The following is a 21,787-nucleotide window of genomic DNA, read 5'->3' as shown; positions in this document are numbered from 1 at the left end:
CGGGACTCGGCTGCACGGGGCCGCGGGACGGTGGCGAACCCTCGGGGCATACCGCTGGACGCAGATGCGGTGGCTGCCAACTTGCCAATAGCAATCGGCCGCGAACGGCTGCGTGGTGGTACATCCGCGGTTGGGAGGTCTGTTTATTGTGTGGAGGCCCTGGTGTATCCTCGCTGGAGCGGTGAGTCCTAACCTTGGGGCACTACTAGCTGCACAGGAGAGAGGAGAGGGAGAGAGGGAGACAGCCCTGGTTCCGTTCCCTGCTGATTTCCATGCTGAGCAGATGCACTGACTGTACTATATATCTTCAGGGGCCTTAATCCACTTTCCCAATACAGGACTGTATGCATGCTATCTGGAATTGTCTCGGGCTGGGAGAGGATCTTTGGGTCTTCCAGGACTGTGTGTTTGCTTTTTCCTTTTTTGTTTTGTTATCCTGATCATTCCCCTGAAGCTGACTATCCTTAAAGGGCCGTACCACCCTCTCTACACACACGTATACTTCAGGCCAGCTTGCCCGTCATCTTTTCCTCATGCCCTCCAAAGGCAAGTCTGCGGCTAAGAAAGCACCGTTACAGCCTGCGCAGTCTCCTAGTGATTTTCTAAATCAATTCAAGGCTTTAATGGCGGATATGGAGCAGGCGGCTCCTCAGGAGGCTAATCCCACTGCACCCACTTCGCCTCCAACTAATGATACCACTGTTATTCTGGCAGCGATTGAGCAAAGCAGAACATCCTTGTTGGTGCGCATAGACCACCTGCCGGAGGAATGCAACCTTATAAGAACGGATTTTGATAAATTCCGGGGCCGGCTCTCGGAGACTGAATCGCGCATCTCCGCGGCGGAGGATACTACTCACCGTCATGATGTGGCTATCCAGGCGCTGCAGCGTACGGTTCAGACTCTGGTGGCCAAGTCGGATGACGCTGAAAACCGTTTGCGCAGGAACAATGTCAGGGTCTTGAGCCTGCCGGAGATAGCGGAGGGGGACCGTCCAGCTGAATTTGCCGAAAATTTCTTTAAATCGCTGCTTCACTTGACCGATGTCCCACCAACGTATGTGGTCGAGAGGGCTCACAGGGTCCCGACCAGTCGGGGTCCCCCGGGGGCCCCTCCCAGGCTCTTCTTGGTGCGCTTTCTCAATTTCCGGGACCGTGATCGGATTCTGCGTGAGGCTCGTAAGCATCAGACCCTGCCTTTTGAGAACACGGTGGTGCATTTGTATCCGGATTTCTCTGCTGATCTTCAGAGACGACGCAAGACCTTTACAGACGTCAGAAGGAGGCTCCGTGAGCGTGAGTTGAAATATTCTATGCTTTATCCCAGCCGACTGCGGGTGCAACATGGAGGATCAGTGAAATTCTTTGAGTCCCCCGCGGAAGCTGATCAATGGCTTCGGTCGCTGTAACTGGCCTGCTAGGTCACTCCTGATTACCTGACGGCAGACTGATTCGCAGCTACCCCTTTTTTTTTTTGTTTTGTTTTCCTTCTTCTTTGATGCCATATGTAGTTGATACCCAGCTGCGGGGTGGCCTGTCTCCCCTACATAAGTGTCTCCTCCTGGAATGCACTGGATATCCACCCAGCAATCTGACGTTTTTTTTTTTTTTTTGGGCTGGGGTGGGGGGTGGGTGGTGGTAGTTGATGGCGGCCTTTCCTGTACGGTCTCCTGCAGGCTACCTGCCTCGGGTGGGGCCGCATGTCCAGGTTGCCTACATCAGTTCTTTTTTCCCCCCTTTTTTTCTTTTTTCTGTTTTTACCCCCACTTGGATGTACTAGCTGGTGGGAGACGAGGTGAGGCACAGGTTATCCGGATTTCCACACCGAAGGATGGACGAGTTGCAAGTGGAGTGGGAGCTCCAGGCACGTGAACACTATGTCCATGTAACTTTTGACTTCTGGTTTACACTTGAACCTCTTTTTGTGGTTCTAGGGCTTATACTTTTTGTCTAATGGTCCTTTTCTGACCCATTAAGGCTATGCCTTCCGGGACTGTTTTTGGACACAGTTTGGGGATAAGCTGCGTGTACGTGTTTTTTTATGTTGTTGCACAGCAGCAGGGTGTTTTTGGGTTCTACAGGGTAATGGGTGGGTTAGGTGCAGCCCTCCAAGGTTACTTGTTTATCTATATGCTTAATGTTGTATTTGATCTCAGTCTACAATTGTATGTATCATTGATGTCGTTAGTTCGTTGCTATCAGTTTAACGAGTCACGTGGGGAATGATGGCGGGTTCGGGATTTAATGTAGTTTCATGGAATGTCAGAGGTCTTAATGATAAATTCCGTAGAGCTTTAATGTTTCAATATTTAAAAACGTTTAATCCTGCTGTGGTGTTTTTGCAAGAGACGCATCTGGATGGGAGCAGGGTGCTGGCCTTACGCAGAGCCTGGGTACAAAGAGCTCTGCATGCTACATATTCTACTTACTCCAGGGGAGTGTCCATTTTAATTAGCAAGGCGGTACCGTGCACCATCCACCATGTGATCTCAGACCCGGGTGGTAGGTTTCTGGTGGTTGTGGCAGATATCGGTGCGTGTAAAATGGTTTTGGTTAATGTTTATATCCCACCCCCATTCCAGATTCAAATCCTGTATGACCTTTTGGGTAAATTGGCGCCCTACACGCATCTCCCTCTCCTTATAGCCGGGGACTTTAATGCTATCCTTTCTACTGCGTTGGACTCGTCTAATGCATCTAGAGTGGCGTCGGCCGACCTCTCTGCCTGGGCGGCGGCTGCTTTCCTGACAGAGGTCTGGCGTTGGAAAAACCCTGTCACCAGAGGTTACTCACACTTATCGAAAACTCATAAATCCTCTTCGAGAATAGATCTAGGATTTGCAAATTCGGCTATGCTTCAATTGGTAGGGGGGGCAAAATATTTAGCGGGTGGTTTTTCTGACCATTCGCCCTTGTCAATTTACATTGGATCCGCCATCGGTCCTGCGGGGAAAGGGTGGAAATTGAACCCGGGGTGGTTGGAGGTGGAAGAGGTGTCCTCTCAAGTAGCGCCACACTTTGCACATTATTGGGAGGATAATGAGGGGTCTGCCGACGCCACCATTGTTTGGGATGCCTTTAAGGCCTGCATGCGGGGGCACTACATTTCGGCCATCAAACAGGCCCGCAGGTCCCATAATCAGAAGGACCAAGAATTGCAGGACAGGGAGAGGGTGTGCGCCATGGAGCATGCAAACACCCAGTCGGATGCCACTTATGGCGCTCTGTTGGAGGCAAGGCGGGCTTTGGCGCTCCATTACTCTGATCTAACACACACCTCTAGGACGAAACTGGCTGAATCTATTTTTGAACAAGGGGACAAGAATGGTAAACTGTTGGCCATGCTGGTGGCTGACCAAAGGGTGCAAACTAATATTCCCTGTATCAGAAACACTCAGGGTGACCTATTGACTACCCCGACGGACATACTAGACACGTTTGTGGAATATTTCAAGACCCTGTATGCATCCATACCGACCTATGACATAGCGGAGCTGGATGGGTTGTTAGCGTCATTGCAGGTCCCGAGACTGTCTGAGGCGGATAGGGACTTTATGGAGGCTGACATCACGACTGAGGAAATCGAAAAAGCTATTAGGTCCTTCCCTCCCCGTAAATCCCCAGGGCCTGACGGCTTCTGCAGTGAGTGGTATAGGCAGCACATGGAAGAATTGGTTCCTAGACTTAAAAAACTGTATGATTACTGCTTGGAACACAGGTGTCTCCCGGCTTCTTTGCTGGAGGCACAGGTGATCCTACTGCCGAAGCCGGGAAAGGACCCCCTGTCATGTTCTTCTTATAGGCCGTTCGCACTGTTGAACCAGGACTTAAAAATTCTAACGAAGGTGCTGGCTACCAGACTCTCTCAGGTTATCACGACTCTGGTTGACATAGATCAGACGGGGTTTATTCCGCAGAAATCTACTGACACAAATTTGCGCAGATTGTTCACCCACCTACAGATTGAACACACTGATAAGGGATCTAGAGTGGTAGTTTCCTTGGATATGGCCAAGGCCTTTGATTCCGTAGACTGGCAGTATATGTTGACAGTTCTGCGGAGGATGGGCTTTGGGGAGACCTATGTGACCTGGATTTCTTTGCTTTACAGTGCCCCACGGGCCGGTATCAAGATAGCCAATTCGGTCTCACATCAATTTAGTGTCAACAGGGGCACGCGTCAGGGGTGTCCTCTCTCCCCGTTCTTATTTGCATTAGCCATAGAACCACTTGCTATAGCCCTGAGGCTATCGCCTGGGGTAGGCGCACTGGAGGTGGGGGGTATTAGGGAGTGTATAGCGCTTTATGCAGATGACATGCTCCTTTTCCTGAGGGACGCAGGGCCATCTTTGGAGGCGGTGTTTGGGGTGCTCGACAAATTTGCTGAGTTCTCCGGACTCAGGGTTAATTGGGAGAAATCAAACGTGATGGCTATTGACGGGGAGGCGCGAGCGGTGGCGACCACTAGGGTCCCCATCGCCTGGGTGCAAGAAATTAAATACTTGGGAGTGAGAGTTTCACCGAGAGTGGGCGACTTTATGTCTCTGAATCTCCTCCCCCTGCTGGCCAGGGTTAAGGTGCAGCTGGAAGCTTGGAAGCATCTGCCGCTGTCCCTCATTGGTAGGGTTAATCTGCTCAAAATGAAGGTTCTGCCTGTATTCCTTTACCTTTTACGTAATTCCCCTATTTGGATTCCCTGCTCATTTTTTCGGAGGGTTAATAGTCTTTTTGGATCCTTTTTATGGGCTGCTACGCACCCCCGAATAGGTCTCAGGGTTTTGCAGGAGCCGTGGGGTCAAGGTAGCTTGGCATTGCCGGATCTTTTCAAATATTATCTGGCTGGGCAAATGGTAGTCGTTAGACGGTGGCTGACACGGGAGGACGGGGATTCGGCGAATGTACTGGAGGCGGCCCTCTTGGGCTCATATGAGAGTCTGTCCCATTTGGTGTATAGAGGTCCCGGGGCTTCACCAGACCTGACGGCCTCTATGCGGGCAACGATCCGGGCCTGGGGGAAAGCGCAGACCTTGATGAAACAGCCAGATGGGAGTTGGTCTCCTGACACTCCTCTATGGTTCAATCCTAAATTGTCACATTTTGGGGGCATACCGGATCCGGTGATATGGGCCAGGGTAGGAGTTAAACAGCTAAAGCATGTGGTAGGAGGGGGGCAGCTTTTGACGTTTGATCAGCTTAAGGTGAGACATGATCTTCCCAATTGGTATTTTTTTCGGTACTTACAGTTGCGACACGCTTTTCTTTCTCAGTTCGGTCCGGGGGCTCTGCAGTTGGGGGTGTCGCCTCTGGAAATTGTGCTGCGGACAGAGGACCTAAAAAAGCCTCTCTCCGTTGTGTACAAAATGTTGTTCTTGGACAGGCCGAAACCTGTCCAACAATGTAGAGAAGTTTGGAGTGCCTTGGTACCTGACTTTGGAGGGGAGGATTGGGACGACATGTGGGGGTACCCGTTCCAGACCCTAGTTTCGGCTAGAGACAGACTTATTCAGTTTAAACTCTTACATAGAGTATACTAAACCCCTGCCAGACTGGCTAGAATCTACGGTACCGGGACGGGGGGATGCTGGCGTTGCACAGCTGACCGGGCTGATTTTGACCATGTGCTTTGGCAGTGTCCGCGGATTGAGGAGTTCTGGAAGGGAGTGACACAGGTCATACATTCTGTCCTTTCGGTGCCGATTCCAGTCACAGTCGCGGTATGTTTGCTCGGATTGGTGGAGGAGTTGGCACCTCGAAAGGCGCAGAGGACTCTGATTTCTCTGGCGCTGTTTTATGCACGCAAATCTATCCTGCTATGTTGGAAGAAACCCGAACCTCCTACGGTTTCCTATTGGAAAGGTTTAATTAATAAAGCTTTACCGTTATACAAAGCCACTTATCTCAGCAGAGGGTGTCCTAACAAATTTGAGAGGGTGTGGAGGTGTTGGCTTGATGCCGCAGACACTGTGAATTGATTTCTCGACTGGTGGCATACTCCTTGTATGTTGGGTGAGGGGAGGGGTAGGGAGGTGCTACCCCTTGGGTTGGCTTACATTCCCATCTCGGGTAGCTGAATACTCAGTAACGGTACAAATAATGTGTTTCTTATCTGTGTGATGCTGTCGATGATTACAGACTGAGCTCCGGAAGGAGACTGGAGGGCTGCACGGGCGGGAGTTTTGTTGGGTGGGGGGAGGGAGTGGTTGGGATGGGCGGGGGGGGAGGCTATGTTTGTATGTTATCAATGTGTTGAAAACTTTCAATAAAAATAAATTAAAAAAAAAAAAAAAAAGGTACCCACCCACCCATTTCCCTTCTCAGAGTACTTCACTTAAAACACGTTTCTCTACAGAAACATCCATTTACTTTCTTAAGGTATGCGGCCTTCTCTTGGCATATCGCCCAGCAGACCTGGGCTCACCGCCCAGCTCACCAGGGCTTACCTTACAGCAGACTAAGGGCACAATTCAGGTCTATTTTATGTTGTTAGTCTTGTGACGTGTTTATGTGTTCTTTCATATCTCTTACAGCGGAGGGCTCCGACCATAAAAAATATATATATATATATATATATATATATATATATATATATATATCATAAACATCTACTTCAGATGAAAAGCTTAGTTTGAGTGATAAATTACTATTAATGATTCAGGGAAATACAGTGCAGTTGAACACAACAGAAACCTCAGCTCACACTATTGATACCTATGTGAACAGGTAGTAGAGAAGCAGAGGACTGACCCTTTTTAGCTCTGTCAAACCTCTCCTCCCTGTACCTCAAATAACAAACATTTAGTAAGAACAATTATAACCGTGGCTTGATTTGCTCCTTCTAAACAGAGTCCAGCTACCTGAAGGATTACCTTTATTAGGCAACAATAGTCTGTTGTGAAAGGATAAGGAAGAGCAATAGGAGGTTAACCGTAACTTCGTAGTAAAGATGAATCTTGTGGTCTTCAGCTAGCACTTTAAGAAAACTGTAATCCTGAATGGTAGAGCAGAGCAGTTAAGCCGATATGAATTTATCCAGAAAAGAATGCTGGATCTTCCTGTGTAAGCTAAACACAAGAGGACACTGTGACTGCTTGCTGGAAAGGTATTGTATCCAGAGGGACTGTAAATACCAGCAGTATGGAATACAGATGTCTGTATACAGTGTCAGTGAGGTTAAGTCAATAAGTATCCCGTGGCACTATTGATACCAGAAAAGCAACAAGAACAGAGATGCCTGTATACAGTGTTCAGTATAATATGAGGACTGACTTCCAGTAGCGCTACAATAGACATGTGCGCCGTTAATAAATTTGTTTTGTTTCGTTCCGCTTTGTATTAGCTGTTAATTCGTAATTCGTGTCAGAAATTCAATTTGGATTCATACGAAATACGAATTTTCCTTAGGTTCATTAACTTTTCGTAACAATTACGAACGTTCGTTATGATGAATTTATTATTATGAGGGGCTCTCACCATCCCTGTTCTGTGCGCATTATGAGGGGCTCCCACCATCCCTGTGCTGTGCTGACTTTCTAGGTTTTTAACTTCATCATAACGAATAATCGTGATTAACGAACATTGTTATTTTGTCCGATTCTGAATCTCCTATTGACTACCAGTACCAGTCTCCTACTCCCATATTAAAAAAGATACTTTTCCCAACCCTCACTCAACAGCAGAAGACAACCTCTGATTGGTCAACAAAACACGAGTTACGTTTCCCTTGTAACGGAATTTGGATCCAAAATTTGTAAACGAAATTTCGGATTTCATACAAAATTCCTAAGCATAGCAATTCATATTTCGGATCCTCCCGAATATACAAATTTATGTAAATTTGTACGAATTTTCGATTTGTACGAAACTAATCACACGTGTCTACACTACAAGTACCACTAAGCTGAAATTAATGACTGATGTTTGAAAGCAATGTCTTAATGTATTTAGATGGGCTATGCCTTCTCACCGCACTGGATTCAGATACAGCTGTCAACGATGTAGGTGATAATGAAGACTCTATCAGGAACTTTCTCTGTATCCTGGCTCTAAGAAATGGTGTCCATCACGCTACCGCCTACTTGGATCTGAAGTGCAGGCGTCTCTGGATGACCTGGAACACCCTCCAGTCAGCTGTAGGGAAGAAGCGATGCTGTCCACAGAGGTACCTCTAGGTATAGCTGAACAGCTCCCCGCTGTGTAGGCCACAAAGCAATAGCAGCTCACTGTCACACAGACCACCTGTGTCCCAAAAAAAATCTAGGCCACATCAGCCCTCTTATAGTCTCTCCCAGCAGTCTGTTCTCCTCTCCTCTGTAGTCTGAAAGTTGTAGTCCCAATGAAATCTCAATGTGAAACTTGAGTACTGGAACTACAATTCCCTGTATGCTTTTCTTCCTGGTATTTAGTCTGCTGGCAGGATGTGATGACACAGTTTTTGCTGCCACTAGAGGGAAACAGTGTCACTGTAGCAATGTTAGAGTGTCTTTTGATTGCATGAATATATCTATATCCAGCTCCCTGCTACATCTGTAAACACAGAACCCTGGGCTGTGATTGGCCACAGCCGATCAGCAGGTATAGAGCCAACATTATTGGCTGAAACCTGCTAACAAACTCACTATGTGTCCAATCACAGCACAGGTCAGCAGGGGTTGCACGTATGCATGCCCAAAAACTCAGAAACAGGCGGCTTGGGCCCCAAATTCTCCAGATTTTGATTCAATCGAACATCTGTGAGGTGTGCTGAAAAAACAATTCCAATCCATGGAGGCCACACCTCGCAAATTACAGGACTTAAAGAATCTGCAACTGATAGCCTGATGCTAGATATCACAGCATACCTTCTGAGGTCTAGTGGAGTCCATGCCTTGCTTGATTGGTTATGGTGGGGGGTCATAATCTTATGCCAGATCAGTGTATAAGTGTAAATATGCCAAGTGATACATTAAAAAATAGTAATGTGAAACATTAGGATCAGTAAAAAAAATTTAAACCATTGTATCACAGAATCTTGAGCAACCTTTCTCAACCTGGAGGAACCCTTGAAATAATTATAACCTCCCTTGCTCTATCCAAAATAAAAATAAAAAGTTTTGCCATTAATTAGACTTTACTCACTTCTTAACCGCGCTAAAGCTGAAAGACGGCTACAGCACAGCTCTGTTGTTCTGGGAGGGCATCCATGGACATCCTCCGAGAACCACGCCGCTCCTGCACTCCCTGGAGACCCAGCCGATCACAAATCGTAGTAAAAGGCCAATCACAGTGGCCCTTCATCAAGTGATCAACCATGTTCAATCACAGCTATTAACAGTGTAAACAGAATTGCCGGTCACAATGCGAGGAGAGGAGTGCCAGTAACCGGCAATCCTGAGAGGGAACATGCGCACAGATAATCAGTGCTCCCAATGCTGCTCATCAGTGCTGCCCATCAGCGCAATTGTCATTTAAAGTGTGACAGCACTGAAAGCTGAAAATTGGCCTTGTAGGAAAAGGGTGTAAGTGCCAAGTAAGCAAGTGGTTAAAGCAGGGCCATCTTTAAGGCAAGGCAAAAAGGGGCATGTGTTCTGGGCCCTGCCATTGTTGTGGGGCCCAAAGCAGCTACCTCATACTTGCCAACTATCCCGGTTTAAATTTCCCTGTCCCTTGACATTTTAGTCCAGCACTGTAACCTGATATCTCAGTATGAAGTGCTGCTACTAAAGTTGCCCAGCTCTGCCCTATTATTGTGTACAGATGACTCCCCTACAGACCCTGTGTTTGCATGTAAATAACCGGCAATTATGGGTAAATAGGGACGGCATTCATATGTCAATGGTCGCTGACCAGCAGATATTCATGTAAATAGAGGCAGCGTTGATATGTATATCATACCCCCTGAGGTCATATCCACCATCACCTATACTGAATGCTGCCCACTGGGGAGATAAAGGGACATGCTTGAAAAGTCCTGCCTGCAACTGTGGTCATTCAGCCTGTGCTGCAAAGGTAACCAAATTGGTGGGGTGGAGGGTATTGTGATGTGTGTGTAAAGACAGCACTGGGTTAAAGGAGAAGTGTAGGAATATAGAAAAACAAACATACATACTCAACTCCATGCTGCAGCAGTGGTCTGATGCTGAAGTTGTCGCCCACCAGTTCAAAGCCAGAGAACTGAGCGATCCCATGATTGCTGATCACTGAGTTCCTGGTCAGTCACCACTCCCTGCTCTGCCTCTCTGATGCTCACTCGAGCGTTAGGCTGGAGAGGGGTGGGAGCGGCTGGGTAGGGGTCTCAGCCATGTGCTGAGAGGCTGAGTCAGCTACTGATCAGGCATATGGATGGATCCTGACATTATTGTTGAGATCCTTCCAGAGCCGGAAGTAGCTCTGTGACATAAGCCCCTGTGTGTCAGCTGATTCTGGTGTAGCACCCTGGAGTTTAGTCAGGGAGCTCCTCACAAATTTACTTGCCAAGAGTAGTTATCTTGGTCGATTGATAGGGCTCTATTGATTTCTCCTTAAGCTTGGCCTTGTGGCACTTTTCTCTTCTACCACTAGGTGGCTGGGTACTTGGTGGTACTAAATACGAGAAGGGCAACACATGGCCAGGTTATGGGTATGTGGGTGTCCAGGACAATGGGCAGGGGTTGTCTTTAATCCCTTGGCCTGCTGGGAGAGCGTATATATTTGGGTGAGGTCAGATGATCTGTGTTCTGTGCCACCTGGACTGCGTGTGTCGTCTTCCCTGGGCTGCTAGGCAGGAGATTGGGCCTTTCCGGGGGGGGGGGGGGGGGGGCATCTGGCTGCCAGGCGGTGTAAGGGCCTATCTGGAAGTAAGAGGGCAGCGCAGGTCCAACCAAAAGTGATGGTTCTGCCAGCCGAGGAACTTGTCAGTGGTCGGAGGTAGAAGGGAAGCTGTCACCATGATACCAGGGATCACAGAGAGTAATTGAAGCAAGTACCAGAATCATATTCTCACCAAAGGGCATGGTGGAGAATCGGGAAACTTCAGGCGGTGATCAAGGGACCCAACCAGTGGAGGAGACGCTTGCAGAGCAGCCTTATGTGTCAAGCCAGGGACCAAGCCAGTAAGCAAGGGTGAAGCTTATGGAGTATCTGGAGTGCCAAGCTAGGGACCCAGCAGAGAAGTGGGGGGTGACGCTTGAGGGGATACCACAAAACTTGGAGGCACTCAAGGGATTCATAGTCAGTTAATTAGTGGGTCTAGTGAGAGACCAGGAGCTCAGTATTGAAGAAATTCAAGGAGCAGTTGTAGTGAAGCTGAAAGAACTGATAAGTTTGGCCGCGTACACACGCGCGGACTGTTCGCCCAACTTTGTCCGTCCAACAGTTTCGGCAAACAGTCCGCTCAAACTTAGCATGGACGGACATGCCCACACACGACGAACGAACAGTTTGCTGAAACCGTGCGCGATGACGTGAACGGCACGTACGACGGGACGAAAAATACGACGTCCTATACACTGCATTATAGCTTTCGGCGTGAAAATCCTTTCTGAGCATGCGCGCAACTTTGTTTGACGAACAAGCCTACACACGGGCGGACTGTTCGCTCAAACAAGGTTTCAGCGGACAGTTTTTCGGAATTTCCGAAAAACCTTGTCCGTCCAACTGTCCGCTGAAACTGTCCGCTGAAAGCCCACACACGAGCGGACTGTCCGCCCAAACACTGTTCAGCGGACAAAGTTGGGCGAACAGTCCGCCCGTGTGTACGCGGCCTTTGAGTTATAAACTGTTGAAGGACTGTTACCATAATGCCACATACACACAACCGGACTTTCCGGCAGAAAAGGTCAGACGGAATCATTCCGTCGGATATCACGATCGTGTGTGGGCTTCATCAGACTTTTTTCCTCAAAAATTCCAATGGACCTAGAAATAGAACATGTTTCAAATCTGTCCGAGGGAATCAACTTCTATCTGGAAAACCGTTCATCTGTATGCTGGTCCGACGGGCCAAATACGACGCAAGGGCAGCTATTGGCTACTGGCTATTGAATTTGAGAGAAGTGACCTGTGGCAATACTAAGTAGCAATGGCATGCTTCCATCCCGGGTAAATTGTATAAAGAAAAAAGTGGGCAAGTCGGACTTTAAATGAAGCATGTCAATTGAAAATAAAAAAATAATGAATACACGTGAGTAGATAAAATTATTTAGATTTAATTTGTAGTCAATAACCTCTAGAGGTGGTCCATGATCTGAATGTATACAATAGTAATACAGTAATATAAATACACATATACAATTAATATATTCATAGTAATAATCTTCAGAGAATCTGGAATACAAACAAATCAATGGACATACATGGATGCAGTTCATATCAGAAATGCATAAATTACCAATCAAAATAATAAAATCACATGAATGAGTACAATCTCAATAGAACAAAGTTGATATCAGGGATTAAAATAAACTTAATTGGGCATCCTTCGTTTGAGAACCCGACGCATTTCTTGGCTTCTTGCCAGTCATCATGGGTAGAATGCATGTTTTAACGAAAAAGGCAAATTAATATGACAAGTATTAATTTATGTGGAACCGCAGTTAAATAGAGAAAGTATCAAATTAATCCACTTGATTGAAAAAATTACTTACAATATAGCCCAAAAATTGGGCAAAACTTCTAGCAATGGGATCTGTTATGATCTGAGATATAACTGTCTCATCCGGGTTTGAGGCAGGGTTCCGAGCATCCCCCCAACAATGTCAGAGGGCTGGCCGGGGGAACAGAAGCCGACCGACCCAGACGCCCTCGACACTAGTCCACTAGGTTCTGAATGTATATGTATTGCCCAAATCTGTGAAAAATAAAAAAAAAGGGGAGAAATGTGATGTGTCACAAAAAATTTTTTTTTTAATTGAGTGTTGGATTGAATGTGTTAAATGGATATAGCTAATTACTGAAAAATGTGTATAATAAACACATAGGGGATAATGAGATATGCAAAAATTATTAGAAAATAGGAAAAAGCTAAATGTGTGTAAAAGTGAAAAAAAAAAAAGTGAAAGTGAATTAAAAAAGGAAATCCCAAATCATCCTAATTTAAAGTCCCACTTGCCCACTTTTTTCTTTATACTGGCTATTGAGCTTCCTTTTCTAGTCCCTTCGTACGTCATCATGTTCAAAACTAACGGACTTTGGTCCGTTCATGTGTGGGCAAGTCCATTCAGTCGGAACCCCTTCGGGAAGACCGTCGGACCATTTCTGCCGGAGAATTCGGTCGTGTGTACACGGCATTAGAGACAGCAATCCTGCATGTGCAGAAGTGTCACCTTGCTGGGGCTTTCCCTGTACAGCTGTTCTCCTATTGCAGTCTTGGAGTCTGCCAATTGAGTTTGCAACCATCTAAGGGTGCCCTGGTCCTAACCCTCTTTCCCCCAAAATATATAAAAAAGGACTGTCAAAATAAATAAATCTTCTTTTACATCCAAAAAGTGCCTGGCGCCCAATGACTTTCACCATCTTTGCACCCACTATGCCTCACAACCCACTACATATTGAAGGATGTCAGCTTTCTTTGGCCTTGGAGGTTCTCATTAGACCAAAAGAGGTAAAAGACCTTGCTACATTGGATCACAGAAGTGCACAATAAAGTGCTTTCCTGTGACCCACAAGACAATAATGGTCAAAAAATCTTCTATAGTCAACTAAAATAAAATTTACTATAAATCATTTTCTTTTACTATATACACTGTATTACCAAAATTATTGGAATTCCTGTCTTTACACACACATTAACTTTAATGGCATCCCAGTCTTCATCTGTAGGGTTCAATACTGAGTTGGACCACTCTTTACAACTATACCAGTTTCAACTCTTCTGGGAAGGCTATACACAAGGTTTAGGAGTGTGTATATGGGAATATTTTTACCATTCTTCCAGAAGCACATTTGTGAGGTCAGGCACTGATGTGGACCGGAAGGCCTGGCTCCCAGTCTCCCCTCTAATTCTTTCCAAAAGTGTTCTATCAGGTTGAGGTCAGGACAGGTGTAGGCCAGTCAAGTTCACCCCAAACTCACTCATCCATGTCTTTATGACCTTGCTTTGTGCACTGATCCAAATCATTTGGTGGAGAGGGGGATTATGGTGTAGTATTGTTTTTCAGGGGTTGGGCTTGGCCCCTTAGTTCCAATGAATGGAACTCTTAAAGTGATACTAAAGTCTCATCTTTTTTTCTTTAAAAATAACAAACATGTTATACTTACCTGCTCTGTAAAATCATTTTGCACAGAGCAACCTGGATCTGCCTCTTCTCGGGTGCCTATTCAGTGCTCCTGGCCCCTCCCTCCTGTCGAGTGCCCCCACAGCAAGCAGCTTGCTATGGAGGCACCCATGCCAAGCCAGAACTCCATGTGTCCATTCAGCCGTGGTTCAGACTTGCCCCCATCTCACTCCTGATTGGCTAACTGACTTTGATTGACAGCAGCTGGAGCCAATGGCCCTGCTGCTGGGTTTCAGCCAATCAGGAGGGATGACCCAGATGGCGGAGGCATTTGTGCACACTGCTGGATAGAGATGGGGCTCAGGTAAGTATTAGGGGAGCTGGGGGGGGGGGTTGCTATACACAGAAGATTATTTTATAAAAAAGCCTTCTGCCTTTAACCACTTCCCACCCAGCCAATGTACATATACGGCCGGGTGGGAGCTCTCTACTTCTGAGAGGACGTTCAGGAACGTCCTTCAGAAGGAGGAGGATCGCGCGCACGCGTGCCTGCGCAGCGGGCGCGATCCCGATGTGCTTGTGTCACCCGGACATGGCGCATCTCGGATCGGCAGGAGGGCTCTGTGATTGGCCCTCCTGATCACATGACGGCCGTGATTGTGTGATGTAAACAAACAGCCGGTTGCTAGGCAATCGGCTCTCCTCTCCTCACACGGAAGTCGTCGCTGAGGAGAGGAGAGCAGATCGCTGCAGCCGGCTGGTGATCAGTGAGTATGAGCTGTTTTTACAGCTTTTTACTAACTGATCACCAGTCTAGTATAAACCTACAGTGTAAACACACATGTCACCACAATACACATGTCCCCAAATAATAAAAAGACATGTCCCCAAATAAAAAAACACATGTCCCCCACATATGTCCCACTAAAATCACATGTGGCAATGATTATCTGCACACAAATGTACGTGATCACCTGCACACATATATACATGATCATTTGCGTACATATGTCTGTGATCACACAAACCAATTACTATACACTTAACGGAATTTTTTTTACCAAAACATGTAGCAGAATACATTTTGGCTTAAATTTATGACAAGATTTGATTTTATTGGATTTATTTTAAAATAGAAAAAAGAAAATATTGTTTTTTTTCCAAATTTCCGCTTTTTTTGCGCTTATATCGCAAAAAATAAAAACAGAGTCGTGAATAAATACCACCAAAATAAAGCTTTATTTGTGTGAACAAAATGATAAAAATTTCATTTGGGTACAGTGTAGCATGACCGCGCAATTGTCATTGAAAGTGCGAGAGCGATGAAAGCTGAAAATTGGGCTGGGAAGGAAGGGGGCGAAAGTGCCCTGTATTGTAGTGGTTAAACTACTTTAAGGCATCAGCATACCAAGACATTTTGGACAATTTCATGCTCCAAATTTTGTGGGGACAGTATAGGATGGCCCCTTTCTGTTCCACCATGACTATGCACATGACCAGTGCACAAACAAGGTCCATAGAGACATGGATGAGCGAGTTTGGGGTGGAGGCATTTGACTGTCCTGACCTCAACCCGATAGAACACCTTTATTATAAATAACATTATTCCCATTGCTCCCCATTCCAATACCCGCTGAACTCTCAACAAGCAATGCCCAGGGAAGTCCTAAGTTGACCCTACACACCATATACCCAGTTACCCCTTCTTAGTGATGGGTATGTGGACAAACCCTAATAGCCACTGGATTCCACACTCCCCCCCCCCCCCCACATCTTTAAACTTCACCTCCCCTCAGGACCCATGAATGAGTCACAATGTACCGTCTCAGCACACGCTACGGCATTACGCAACGCAGCCCCCCCCCCCCATTCACAGCAAGATCCCAAAAGGGGTGAATGGCGGTTTGGTAGACCTTAAGACGGTGATTTCACATATAACTTCTAAACAGGCTAAACACATCCCGACCCACCCGCTAAACGTTTTATTACAGTATGAGTGTCCCTGGCCTCCTAACAGACCTCAGTCACTTTAATATACTATGGCCATTTTCTACCCGCTCCCTTCTCTATATGCCTTAGGCTGCTTCTCATTACATGTCTTTCTCACAAATGCCTTTACAATATTTTATAATCTTAGACATTGTTATGCCCCTTTTCTTCACTCACCTGCTTGTATCACTCCTGCATTAGGTTTGCTTGTTCAAGTTCACGGTGATGTTTGTATCCTAAGAAAGTTTTCATTTCTGTATTGACTTGCTTGTCATTGTTTTGCTGTTAACTTGTTAAAACTCAATAAAAAATTATTTGAAAAAAATAAAATAAATAACATTATATAATAATAATATAGTATATATGTGTATATGTATTGTTTTCTTTTTAAAATCTTATTGATTTGACTAAAGGTAGAAAATAAAGGTCAGAGCAAAAATATAATTTTTCTATACTGGTATATACTATATAAAGCATATATCTCAACATTGATTTTTTTGTACAAAGTGCATTATCCAGAGCTGAAAAGCATGGAAATGGGACTGGTGAGATCATAGCATTGCTGCCATTTTTCTCCACAAACATCTGGCTATCACATTGTGTATCCAAGTTCTCTATGCAAAACAATGTCTCAGCAGACTTTGAATGCTTTTCAACAATCCTTAACATGCTACTTCTTATTTCAGGTCAACGCAAATCAAAACATATTCATGGGACAATGCCCAAGTAATATTGGTTGGTAACAAATGTGACATGGAGGATGAACGAGTGATTTCTGCAGATAGAGGCAAACATCTGGCAGAACAATTGGGTGAGTTCTGGAATGCTTGCCATTGCATACTTTGCAACTGTTCCCATTTTGAAGAGAAAAATAGCCTTTGGTCCTACCCTACTATGGACTGCTTGATAGAAGAATGTGCCCAGGAGCTTTTAACCAAAGCAAGTAAACTGGGGCACTCAGAGTAAACACCTCCTAGGTCACTAAGGGTTTATTTTGCATGACCTGGGGGTAGTAGCAGTGCTGTTTCTTGGCCTAGGCCAACAAGACCCAGGCCTAGGGTGGCACTTTGTGGGGGGGGTGGCATCCCCACACAAAAAAAGGACCCCCCTCCCAAGTCCTGGCCCCCGCACATAAACTGTCCCTAGCAACAGCCCCCAGCAGCTTACTGTAGCCTGTAGCGGCGGCATTTTCTGGTGGTGACTTGGACGGGTAGGGTGCACCCATAAATGCCCGGTGACTGGCCGCACTCTAAGCAGCTGACAGAGGCTCTGCCTACCCTCTCCCGTGACATCTAGGCTCATTACTGGTGTGCTCACTGCTGTCTACTGTAACTAGTAAACACAGAAGCTTCAGTTCTGTGCTTAAAAGTGACAGCCCGGAGCAAATCTCTCCCTCTGGCTTCCGCAGAATTTCCCAGCTGCTGCACCAAAACAATGGAGAGACAGTTGCCCAGCGCTGTGTGTTCATGGGCAGGAGGTGGGGCATTACATGCTGAGTTAGAGGTGTTCAGATGGTGACCCCCGTGCCTGATGATCCCACGGCTGCCACTCGCAAGTGGAAAGAGTGCAGCCGCAAGTGCTATACACTGTGTGGGTAAAGCCAGAAAGAAGGGAGTGGGGGGGGGGGGGGGCTTAGGCAAAGCTGAGGCGATACAGAGGTCAGAAATAGGGTGCAGCATTAGGGAGCTAAGTTAAAGAGATGTAAAGCTTAGCTGTTGGGGGGGTTGCAGAGATAAGCTGTTGAAAAAGGTGCAAAGGTGAGTTGTGGCCTGGGGTGCAAAGGTGAAAGGGGGGGAAGTGTGATGAAGTGAGCTGCGGTCATGAAAGGGGGGCATGCATAGGTGGATTGCAGACAGGGGGTGCAGATGTGATTTACAGAAGAATAGGGGGTGAAGAGGTGAGTTACGGACAGGGGTTGAAGAGGTGAGCTGCAGAAGGGGGAGTGCAGATGTGTGTTATGGACAGGGGGTGCAGGTGAGTTGTGGATTGGGGTGTAGTAGTAAGTTGTGTATGGTGGGTGCAAAGGTCAGTTGTGGCAGGGGATACAGAAGTGAGTTTTGGATGAGGTGCAGAAGTGAGCTGAAAACAGTTTTGGACGGGGCTGCCGAAGCAGGTAGTGGTTGGGGGCACAGTCAGTTCTGTATCTTGGCCAAGGCCTAGGCCTACGGCGGCAATTTTCAAGGGGGTGGTATCCCTGCACAAAAAAAGACCCCCCCACTGGAGTGCTGGCTCCCGCATACAAACTGTCCCCAGCTACAGCCCCCAGCTGGGCGGTGGGTGGCTTAATGTAGCCTGTAGCGACACCGTTTTCTGGTGGTGACTTGACTGGGGAGGGAGGGCAGGGATTGGTGCCCCATAAGTGGCCGGTGACTGGCCGCACTTAAAGCAACTGACGGAGGCTCCGCCTACCCTCCTCCGTGGCATCTATCGCAACTTCCTCTCGGCTCCTGCCCGGGCTCTGTGTGTTTATGATTGGAGGGAGGAGGATGAGGGGAACCACCCGCACAGCCAGGTACGATTCTTATACCTCTTGGCCACTTTTTTTCTGTTCGATAAGCTGCATCGATGGGAATTTGTTGATGGTCACTAATAAGCTGCACTTATAAGGCTGTACTGATTTGACTGTATTGATGGGCACTGAAAAGCTGCACTGATAAGTCTGCATTGATAAGGCTGCACTGATGGCACTGTACTGATGGGCACTGATAAGCTGTACTGATGGGACTGCACTGGTGGGCACTGATAAGGCTGCACTGATGGCACTGTACTGATGGGCACTGAAAATAATAGATACGACATTTGAAATGGTATACAAAATAAAATATATAAGTAGGCACTTGGTACGCACAGACTGGAAGAGGTGGAGCCCGAATAGGAAGGGGTGGGGTTTACAGATGACAAGGCGGGTCTTAAACAGGAAAGGGTGTGGCCTTGACAGGAAGGGGTGGGTCATAATTAAATTAGGAGGTGCACAAGTTTAGTCAGGCCTAGGGCACCACAAAACCTAAATACACCACTGGGTAGTAGTGTTTTATATATATAAAGAAAAAAGACTGCACTATACCTCAAAATAGTATAGACCAAAAAGCTGCCTACAAACAAATGAACAAAGTCCTAAATCATATACAAACAAAAAATTGTGACGCTAAAGTCTTGTATGAATTAAAGTAAGAGCATATACATGACAAAACTCACAAGTGTATAAAAAGCAATAATAAACATTGCAACAAAAACTAAATAAATATAATAAATGAATAAGAGGGGTAATTGCATCAGTGTGCAACTTCTCCCAAGATAGAATAAAGTGTCCCATAAAGTGCCAAATGTTTAATGGATATCTATAGGAGTCTCTATGTAGTCAAACGCTGACACTCGAACAGACTTGCCAGAAGTAGACTTCACAGATGGTGTTACAGTAAGAAAATAATGAGGTACTCTTACCAAATCCGTGTTGGACACATCCACCCTACAGCGGCATGCCATACACTCGCTCAACCTCCTGCGCTAAGGTAAGGTGAACTCCAGGACCGAAACCAGATGTTTAAGGATGATGACAACCCCCGTGCGGATCAAGGACATCAGGACTGGAGACTCACAGTATCATCGGTAGAATTCAGTGTATGAGGAAAAGAGATTCAGAAAAAAAAACGGAAAGACTCCGATAGTGCAGGTCAAACTTAAAAGATTTATTCACCTCAGAATGTGACAATAAAAAGAGGTCTCAATGCATAAAAAAGCAATGTGAAAAGCACAAGACAAGCTAGCCCGACGCGTTTCGACTCAATGGGTCATCTACTGGGGCATATCTCAGGTTGGCACTGGAGTCCTCTTCCACGCCTCCATAACGACATCACATTGCTGGTGGATGTTAGAGACCTTGCGCTCCTGCACCTTCCATTTGAGGATGCCCCACATAGGCTCAATAGGGTTTAGGTCTGGAGACATGCTTGGCCAGTCCATCACCTTTACCCTAAGCTTCTTTAGAAAGGCAGTGGTCATCTTGGAGGTGTGTTTGGGGTCGTTATTATGTTGGAATACTGCCCTGTGAAGCAGTCTCCGAAGGGAGGAGATCATGCTCTGCTTCAGTAGGTCACAGTACATGTTTCTATTCATGGTTCCCTCAATATACTGTAGCTCCCCATTGCTGACAGCACTCATGCAGCCCCAGACCATGACACTCCCATCATCATGCTTGACTTTAGGCAAGACACATTTGTCTTTGTACTCCTCACCTGGTTGCTGCCACACACGCTTGACACCATCTGAACCAAATAAGTTTATCTTGGTCTCATCAAATGGTTCCAGTAATCCATGTCCTTAGTCTGCCTGTCTTCAGCAAACTGTTTGCAGGCTTTCTTGTGCATCATCTTTAGAAGAGACTTCCTTCATGGATGACAGCCATGCAGACCAATTTAATGCAGTGTGCGGCATATGGTCTGAACACTGACTGGCTGACCCCCACCCCTTCAACCTCTGCAGTAATGCTGGCAGCACTCATACATCTATTTCCCAAAGACAACCTCTGGATATGATGCTAAATGACATGACAAGGACTGTTCTGAGTGGAACCTATCCTGTTAAATTGCTGTATGGTCTTGGCCACCATGCTGCAGCTCAATTTCAGGGTCTTGGCAATCTTCTTATAGCCTAGGCCATCTTTATGTAGAGCAACAATTCTTTTTTTCACATCATCAGATAGTTCTTTAGCATGAGGTGCCATGTTGAACTTCCAGTGACCAGTATGAGAAAGTGAAAGCAATAACACCAAATTTAACACACCTGCTCCCCATTCACACCTGCAACCTTGTAACACTAACAAGTCACATGACACCGGGAGTGAAAATGGCTAGTTGGGACCAATTTGGACATTTTCACTAAGAGGTGTACTCACTTTTGTTGCCTGTGGTATAGACATTAATGGCTGTGTGTTAAATTATTTTGTCGGGACAGCAAATTTACATTGTTATACAAGCTGTACACTCACTACTTTACATTGTAACATCATGTAATTTCTTTAGTGTTGTCACATGAAAAGATATAATAAAATATTTACAAAAATGTGAGGGGTGTACTCACTTTTGTGAGATACTGTATTATGTGTGTATATATATATATATATATATATATATATATATATAGCGTGTATGATTGTTAAAGTACTAAACTAACTTATAAATATTTCCCACCCTATTTCATATGGACCTTTATCACAAATTACTTGTTTAGTGTTTTTGTACAAGTAATTATGTGACCACAAACCTCCGAGTCCACTCCCTTGTTGGTCAGAATGTAGCTAACAGGGCCACCCAGGTAGTGAATATTAATATATTTCCCAGGAACTACCCGAGTATAGTGCGTACACAGCTTTAGACAGTCCTTACTGTGTCCCATATGGAAAAATCCCCCCTTACCTTTTTTGTTTTGGTGGCAACTCTAAAATTATAGATTTCCCTTCATTTCCCATTTCTTCATTTTATTTTTGTTTTCATACATAGTTACATAGTAGGTGAGGTTGAAAAAAGACCATCAAGTCCAACCTATGTGTATGATTATATGTCAGTATTACATTGCATATATTCCTGTATGTTGTGGTCGTTCAGGTGCTTATCTAATAGTTTTTTGAAACTATC

General features: G+C 45.9%; 1 protein-coding gene across 2 annotated transcripts in view; it reads left to right on the top strand.

Moving 5' to 3' along the window:
* RAB3C (RAB3C, member RAS oncogene family) overlaps positions 1 to 21,787 on the top strand; it is a 280,497-nt gene that overhangs the window by 246,366 nt on the left and 12,344 nt on the right. For both annotated transcript variants that reach the window (XM_077462690.1, XM_077462689.1), the window contains exon 4: positions 16,844 to 16,968. In XM_077462690.1, the coding sequence (XP_077318816.1) occupies positions 16,844 to 16,968 (125 nt within the window). The remainder of the gene's footprint in view (positions 1 to 16,843; positions 16,969 to 21,787) is intronic.

The sequence above is a fragment of the Lithobates pipiens genome, unplaced genomic scaffold, assembly GCF_037356315.1.
Source record: "Lithobates pipiens isolate NorthernLeopardFrog02 unplaced genomic scaffold, aLitPip1_a1.2 Scaffold_3, whole genome shotgun sequence".
Classification (NCBI taxonomy): domain Eukaryota; kingdom Metazoa; phylum Chordata; class Amphibia; order Anura; family Ranidae; genus Lithobates; species Lithobates pipiens.
This window is presented reverse-complemented; position numbering and strand designations above follow the sequence as displayed.